Genomic DNA, 8,967 nt, shown 5'->3' with positions numbered 1-8,967 from the left:
ACTCTACAGGAAGTGAAACCTTTTTACCTCCAGCCTGAAGTCTGCAGCATGGTGCTTTGAAGACCGATTATTATTTTTTGTCATCACTGCTGATGTAGAGGAGTGTTTTCCAGTGTTAACTGAGAAAGTCTGAATTTAATAAAATATTTAAACCAGTTAAGAGCCAAACAGCCTGGACTCCTACACAGTGTTTCAAGTGCTCAATGAGTAAGTTGTGATTGCAATGTCAAAAGCAGCACTCAAGTGAACTGAAATGGAACCATCAGAATTAGCATCAAGTAGAAAATCAATTGTCATATTCAAATAATGAGACTTAGTACAATGACAGGTCCTGAAGTCTGATTAAACGGCCTCATAGATGTTGTTCTTGTCTAGAAAGAATGAGAGTTGAATTAAAAACAATCTTTTTTAAAACTTAAGCCTAAAATAGCAGTTTTGATGTACATCAATAAATATTCAGGATATTCACTTTCAAACTTCTTTAAGAAGGACTGGGGACTAGACTACTGCATGCTTAAAACACCTTTTGGTGTAATCAAGATTTTATTGAGGTGAAATGAATCTAACAGCAATCACTGAAACTGTGTTTTTGGTAATGGACTTGGGTGTTCCAACACTGATATGAAGACCAAAATCAAAAATCTTGAGCTGTCAGTTATACACTGTTGTACTGTTATACAGCATGCGTAGTCTCAATTGACCCTTTCCTAGAAAACAATAAGCCTGTAGTTGTGCTGCTTTTTAGCTTTTGCTAACTTTAGCATTCTTTGTCTTTTGGCACCTTCAGCCCTTTACATTCTCTGTTTCCTTCCCTTTTACTTTTTTCACAGTATGTTTTGAAGCACTCAATGTACATTAAAGCTTTGCATTTCTCACATGCATAGATGGTGCATTTATCACATAGATGACATCTCAGGAATCGATTCCCTGTGTTTATTAGCCAATTTTTATTGGAGAATTTTGGTCATAACCTGCCTGATCTTGAACAGTAGCTAGTAGGGATCTCCTTCCATGGCTCAGTGGTTTGTGCCAGACCTTTGTAGGTGAGCATATCCTCCCATAACATCTCTGTAGAAGTAGTAGCTATTTACAAGTACACTGATGAGAGACTGTGCAAAGATGGGCCACCGTCACTCCTTGGACCGAATCATGATGTGCTCAGCATATTGTTTGATGCATTAAGGTTGACAGACTCGATCAAAGGCATGTTGATCTTTATTGTATTGCTTGACAACTGTTTTAGTATACTTCTCCACATTTGTTGAAAATAGTGACAATATCGCTGTCCTTCCAGCAGACCAGCAGTTTCTCTCTGTGTTAGAGGTTCCTCTGGGTAACCGCATGAATTCAGTCTTTGGTTTGAAGAGAACATCAAATGGATGATTTTCCCTCATTATTCCACAACTCCCACAACCTCTTATCCAGGACTGCAAGTAAAAAGGGTTTTTGTGGTGGAATTTCAAACTTTGAGGCACCTCACCTTGATCTTCAAACCAAAGAACTACACTCGGCCCCTGACATAACCCAGTGACTGGAGGAATGTGTGGCATCCCCCATATGGCTCCATATGATGCATGTGCTCACTGGATAAGGGAAACCTCCAGATCATTCATTGATCTTCTACTTAAAATGTGACATTTATGTCTTATGTTATGATAATGAAAGTGTAGGATTGATTATAGTTCAAAACAGTTGTACACAAACCAATCAAACACTTTGTTCTGAAGCCTACCTCTTTATATGGTTTCTAATCTACACTGACTAGATAGAATATCTTTTATTAGAAATGAAAAAAAAAAAAACACAAAAAAATATGTACACACCTTGATACCATGTGTTATCCTGACCATTAACATATTTTACTGCAAACACACCGAACATGTTTGAGTAATTGTAAAGGTGTATAACATCACTAGTCACGATAAAGATCGTGTTTACCACAAATATTTGTCCTCTGTTTATTTTAAACATACTTTACTATCCTTTTCTTTGGGAGCTTTCATGCAGCTATCTTCTTCTCAAAGTGCAGTCAAGAAGTAAACCATTCTGGTCATGTGACAATATACCTTTAACATGTGACACTGCACATCATTCACGGAAAAATGCATTGCAACATCCAAAATTCCAATATCATGCATTAATATTTTAAAAAACTAATCCTGAAAATTTTCTACAGTTTTCTAAAAATGCTTCACTCAATCAGTTGTTAGTTTACCAATGCATTTATTGTAATTACTACAAACACTGCTGCCATATTGTTTACAGTAATAAAAGACTGACAGCAGTCAGAGAAGTCCAAACAGCACCGACAGCAACAGTGCCTGTTGATGATTTTTTGGAATACTTGGACACACAGACACAGCGCAGACACATCTTCAATATTCTTTCAGTGACATTCTGGTGGGAGTGTTTTTCCTCATGCTGAAACACAGAGCACAAGTACTCAGTACACTAGTATATAGCACTGTTAGCATTAGTAGAAAATTAAAATGAGCAACAATAGAACCTTTGATTATGTGTAACAGACAGACACAGTTTCTCAGAATGAAACATGGAACCATAAACCCGTATTCTCCCTAATATCAAGCAGGGGGGACTTGTGGTTATAACATGATGTCTGATTGGAGGAGTCTGTGAGAAAATAAGTCTACTGATCACCTGATTTCTGATCATTAAACACTTTCCTGATTAGTTTATGGTCACAGTAATTAATTTTAAACAATACTGAATAACATATAAAGTTGTAAACCTTCCTCCCAGTAGAGTCAGAAACAATTAGAACTCAAGGGAAGATGTAAGGCAGGTTAAAAATTTGATCCACAAAGGTCAATGAGTGATGTAGCTTCATCTATCTTTTAGCATTAACAATTGTGTAGCTTTAGCATTGATAGTTATATGAACAGTTGTGATATGGAGGTATTGTAGCAGTAGTTGGAACTAATCAGAATATAGTACCAAAAAAAAACCTAGCATTAATGGCATTTCGCCAAATATAGCAAACATGTATCGAATGTGTACTGTAGACAGTTGCAACTGGTGTCAGTAGTTCTGTGGTTTGTTTACCTGGGAGCTCTGCAGAGTCTCTGTATTCTAGTTGGTCACAGGTTGACGTTCATCCGCCTGGTCTCTCTGAGATTTCCTCTTCAACCACAGAGATGCAAAAACCACAGCTGCCGAAAGAGCAACTGGATCAGTTCACTATCAAACTAACATCATCACTTAGTGACTCATAAACACTTAAACTAAATTTAATGCATTCTTCTTGTTTTTCTTCCTGCATTTGTCCATAACTTGTCATTAAGTTGAACCTGGTTCTTTCTGAGTGCTCAGTGCTATGAAACTTTATCTGAGATGAATGTGTTTCACTTGTGTATTAGCAGCTTTTAATTCTAATAATGTTAATCCAATAAATAAAAGACTCACCCAGCATAAGGAGGATGAGGGCAGTAATGACGAAGGCTGAGCGGTACATGATGACGAGCTGATGATCTGATGTGGAGCTGTTCTGCTGCTGATGATCTGACTCTTTAAAATCAATGAAATAACACAAAAAGCAACAGCAAAATTTCATAGCTGATTTCAAGTTTTTAAAAATGTTTAACATCAGACATTTAAAGCATGATGAAGGATTTGCTGAGTTTTGACAAGAAAAAAAGCAATGAATTGAAAAATAACATGAAAAGTGTAAATCTACCAAAGCTCAGATTTGATGAGAATAAATCGTATGAGATGGTTAGCTTCATCAGAAATTATCAAATTAGGATCAAAGATCTCCAGCATGTTGTGTATTGATTTACAGTGGCTTGCAAAAGTATTCGGCCTCCTTGAACTTTTCCATATTTTGTCACATTACAGCCACAAACATGAAATCCACGTGAAAGACCAACACAAAGTGGTGTACAAGTGAGAAGTGGAACGAAAATCATACATGATTCCAAACATTTTTTACAAATACATAACTGCAAAGTGAGGTGTGCGTAATTATTCAGCCCCCTTTGGTCTGAGTACAGTCAGTTGCAAATAGACATTTCCTGATGAGTGTCAATGACTAAATAGAGTGCACCTGTGTGTAATCTAATGTCAGTACAAATACAGCTGCTCTGTGACGGCCTCAGAGGTTGTCGAATGCTGTGTCCCATTTCAGGGTCTGCACGCTTGAAGTACGCATTTTAAGTGTGATTACATCACCGCCACGCGACAATGGCTGTCCCAATTCGAAGTGTACTTCAAATGCGTACTCCAAATGCGCCGTCGATTTCCCCAAATATCAAGCGTGGTCCAGTGCATGCTTCGTGGTCCCATATATCCCACAATTCATAGCGCGGTGGTGGGTGTGGATAATTTTGTCGCAAAATACAGCAGAAGGGAGCGGCCGATGTAAATCTACGGCCGGCCGGACCGGCCGGCTGTCAAAAGTAAGTACTGAATATGACGTCACTTATTTATGTGCGAATGTTTAATAACGAAGAACATTAAAACATTGCTGTTGGCCACATATCGGCAAAGTTATTTGAAATTAGTGATGTTTGTACTTTCAGCCTCTACATACATATATATATATATATATATATATATATATATATATATATATATATATATATATATATATATCATAATAATATGACAATACTATAATATTGGCCATATTATATTTACACTACCACAGTGAGATGACTTTAGTCTCATGAACAACAAGAGCTAATTGTTATTTACTAACTAATCTTGAAATGACTGTTCAGTACAGAAATGAAGCCCAACAATCATGTTTTACAGTCTTGTGGTCTCAGCCTCAGATACTCAACTAATCAAAGTGATGTCATGACAAAAATGAATGACCAACAAAACATTTTATCTCCTTCATTTATGTCACACAATCACGCGTTTCTCGCGGTTAGTATCATGGTTGCTAGGCAATCTGAACAGCGCGACGAAGGCTAGACCGTCCCATTTCACAAGCCTCTCACTTCCTCACTTCTCGTACTTATAGTATGCACCGTACGTAGTACGCGTAGTGCGCGTACTTCAAGCGTGCGGTCTCTTAATTGGGACACAGCCTAAGACAGACCTTCCCAAAGTGTGGGGCCCGCCCCCTAGGGGGGGGGGGCGCAGAGCCATTGCAGGGAGGGCGGCATGAAAAGGGGAAAAAAACAACAACGCTTGGACACTGCTAGCACGGGCGCCTACACACACGCAAAGCAGGAGATGAAGCATAGCTGAATATGTTTCCAAACCAACTTCATTCTAAGCCAAAGACTAGAAAATATGGTGAAGCATATCTTCTCTTTGGTTTCACCTGCACAAGTGCCGAGGTAGGTCTCCCTGCAGGATTGGTTTTCCCTTCCTGGGGAGCAGCGCTGGGCTCTTCAAATCACAGACAAACAGTATCCCACATTCTTGATTTTAGTTCACAAACACTTGTTGTAATGACTAACTACTCCTAACATTTTGGAGATGTTAGCTGTTTATACAGTAAAGTTACAGCGGGATACAAATAATATCAGGCTGATCCTGCCACGATTTGTTCCCTTGGTTCCAATCACGGACAAACAGTATCCCACAGTTGTTTATGTTTTTGAGCCATTTGGCACAGAGAGACATTTTTGAAAAATGTATTGATACAATGTTGAATATTATTATACAGGAAAAAAACAAGTACATGTAAAATAATTACACAGTGACGCCTCTGCCTTTCTAAATAGAGGGACAGTAACTGCGTGTGTATATGTAAGCGTGTAAAACCTGAAGATAGTCAGATTAACAGTATTTTGTCTCTATCTGCCATTCTGCAATTCATCTCATGTAAACAATAACATGGCGCACAGCTGACGTGAAAAAAGGCACATACCTTTAACGTTGCGTGATGAACTCTGTATTCCTCATCCACACATAAACCCAAAAAAGGAGTTTTAAAAAATCTCAGTTTTCGGTGATTCCAAACGCCGTTTACGTGTGGACGAAACAGCTGCGTTTTCAAAATCATTCATGTAGGTGCGGACGCAGCGTAAAAGAGTTAATAGTTTATTTTCTTACTAGCTGCAGATTACTTGTATTTGCTTAATTGTTTGCTAAATGTTTGAGGTGTGAAATAAACTGCAATGGAGCAAAATGTGGGTGTGTGTGGTTGGAGGATGTGCACGTGCGTACGTGCATGCGTGCGTGCGTGCGTGTGCTCGCGAGGGGGGGAAAATATTTTTCTTGTAAAACAAAGGGGGGCCCAGCAAAATAGTTTGGGAACCACTGGTCTAAGAGAATATTGGGAGCAACAACACCATGAAGTCCAAAGAACACACCAGACAGGTCAGGGATAAAGTTATTGAGAAATTTAAAGCAGGTTTAGGCTACAAAAAGATTTCCCAAGCCTTGAACATTCCACGGAGCACTGTTCAAGCGATCATTCAGGAATGGAAGGAGTATGGCACAACTGTAAACCTACCAAGACAAGGCCGTCCACCTAAACTCACAGGCCGAACAAGGAGAGCGCTGATCAGAAATGCAGCCAAGAGGCCCATGGTGACTCTGGACGAGCTGCAGAGATCTACAGCTCAGGTGGGGGAATCTGTCCATAGGACAACTATTAGTCGTGCACTGCACAAAGTTGGCCTTTATGGAAGAGCGGCAAGAAGAAAGCCATTGTTAACAGAAAACCATAAGAAGTCCCGTTTGCAGTTTGCCACAAGCCATGTGGGGGACACAGCAAACATGTGGAAGAAGGTGCTCTGGTCAGATGAGGCCAAAATGGAACTTTTTGGCCAAAATGCAAAACGCTATGTGTGGCGTAAAACTAACACTGCACATCACTCTGAACACACCATCCCCACTGTCAAATATGGTGGTGGCAGCATCATGCTCTGGGGGTGCTTCTCTTCAGCAGGGACAGGGAAGCTGGTCAGAGTTGATGGGAAGATGGATGGAGCCAAATACAGGGCAATCTTGGAAGAAAACCTCTTGGAGTCTACAAAAGACTTGAGACTGGGGCGGAGGTTCACCTTCCAGCAGGACCCTAAACATAAAGCCAGGGCAACAATGGAATGGTTTAAAACAAAACATATCCATGTGTTAGAATGGCCCAGTCAAAGTCCAGATCTAAATCCAATTGAGAATCTGTGGCAATATCTGAAAACTGCTGTTCACAAATGCTGTCCATCTAATCTGACTGAGCTGGAGCTGTTCTGCAAAGAAGAATGGGCAAGGATTTCAGTCTGTAGATGTGCAACGCTGGTAGAGACAAACCCTAAAAGACTGGCAGCTGTAACTGCAGCAAAAGGTGGTTCTACAAAGTATTGACTCGGGGGGCTGAATAATTACGCACACCCCACTTTGCAGTTATTTATTGTATTGATTTTCGTTCCACTTCTCACGTGTACACCACTTTGTATTGCTCTTTCACGTGGAATTCCAATAAAATTGAATTATGTTTGTGGCTGTAATGTGACAAAATGTGGGAAAGCTCAAGGGGGTCGAATACTTTTGCAAGCCACTGTAGTTGGTGTATAATTATTTTCTGGCATGATATGCTTATGTAAATGATGTAAATGTCTCTCTCCACATGTTATCCTGAAGTGAATTTTAAACAGGATGAAGAACACGGATATATGCTGATTCTTTTGGTTATATGATAAGAGAATTTCTTATTATTTCTTTCCTGATTTTAGGACATATGTAACTGCTCACAGGTGCTGGAACATCGTACCACTCATATAACCTGAGGCAATTTCTAACACTCTGAGATGGTGCAAAAACATTATTAAAAACATGACGGAGAACTTTACAGTCATTACTTTTTTAAAGTTGAGTTCAGGCCCTGATGCTAGCAGGAGGAGGTTTTTATGGCATGTTTTTGGAGTGAGCGGATTCTGATGAGCTGTTTTTTTTCTTGGAAACTTTGTATGTTTACCACATGAAACCTTTTCCTTTATTTCCCACTTTATTTTTACATTTTGTACCTTTGAATCTTTCCAGTTCTTAGCAAACTTAACCAAGACATGCATCACACTTTTTAGAGCAATTTTCCAAAATTAAAAACTTTGTACTTACGTGAGACGAGGCGGAAAGTCTCCACAAACTGAATGCTGCCATCTCTCTTGATGGCACAGAAGTAAAGCCTGCAGTCCTCTGCTGTCAAGTTTTTAATCACGAGTTTGTTTCCCAGGATTGAAAATTTGGTTTCAAAACCAGGAGAGCAGTAGGTAGAGCCTGCTGAGGAAAACCTGCGACCGATACATGCTCTGAACTGACTGTAGATCTCCATGTACCAGTGTGGGTCTGATGTCTGACTGGAGCAGGTTAGAATGACCTCTGACCCCAGCTCTCCTCTGACCTCGGTCACGTTCTCGGCTTCTGCACAGAGCAGAACCACCAACAGGATCATCCACAGGAGAACCATGATCAGCTTCAGCATCCACAACAAGACGGAGTCGTCTGAAAGCAGCTCAGCTCTGATGGGACTGACAAGAAAATGCTCTACACTTCCTGCTTCACATGCCCTCCTTTAGCTGATGTGACGTCTAATAAGAAACCACAAATACCAAGAAACTTACAGGAAGTAAAACTTCATGTCCAATCTGCAGATTGAGTTCATACACTTCCAGCTGCTTTCTGTTGATGATTGATGAATTTTAATCACGGTCCTGCATTAGTAAAGAACTATTTTTGTTTGTCTGTAACACTCTACAGTTTCCTAATCCATCATTTATATTTTGTAGCATTTCAGTTTTCCAGTGTTATAATTTGCAGACAGACTATGGGCCCACGTCACCTTCCAGCCAGAGACAAGTTCCAACCATCACCAAACTATCAAACTTGGATCATTTGGATGAAAAGCAGTTGAATTAATTAAATCAAGTAGTTATTGTAAGATACAGGGCACAGTTTACTGAAAATTTAAAAGCTCATCTGTAAATCATCTAAATTTGCAGTGTGGTTACAGATGTGTAATCTATATTTTTAATTGACCTCTGACCTGAGTGA

The 8,967-nt window shown here is 39.6% G+C and overlaps 1 protein-coding gene across 1 annotated transcript; it reads right to left on the bottom strand.

The window, feature by feature from the left end:
- Window positions 1–1,623: 1,623 nt before the first annotated feature.
- LOC146491393 (uncharacterized) lies at window positions 1,624–8,455 on the bottom strand. Its single transcript, XM_085152874.1, has 4 exons — window positions 8,035–8,455; window positions 3,424–3,525; window positions 3,064–3,170; window positions 1,624–2,421 (listed from the first exon to the last, which is right to left on the bottom strand). The coding sequence occupies exons 1-3, from the start codon at window positions 8,396–8,398 to the stop codon at window positions 3,091–3,093; spliced, it is 546 nt and encodes a 181-aa protein (XP_085009000.1). The 5' UTR covers window positions 8,399–8,455; the 3' UTR covers window positions 1,624–2,421; window positions 3,064–3,090.
- Window positions 8,456–8,967: the final 512 nt, after the last annotated feature.

This window comes from Neolamprologus multifasciatus, chromosome 23 (genome assembly GCF_963576455.1).
Source record: "Neolamprologus multifasciatus chromosome 23, fNeoMul1.2, whole genome shotgun sequence".
Taxonomy (NCBI): Eukaryota; Metazoa; Chordata; class Actinopteri; order Cichliformes; family Cichlidae; genus Neolamprologus; species Neolamprologus multifasciatus.
Note: the sequence above shows the minus strand (reverse complement) of the source record. Positions and strands in the feature narration are given on the sequence as shown.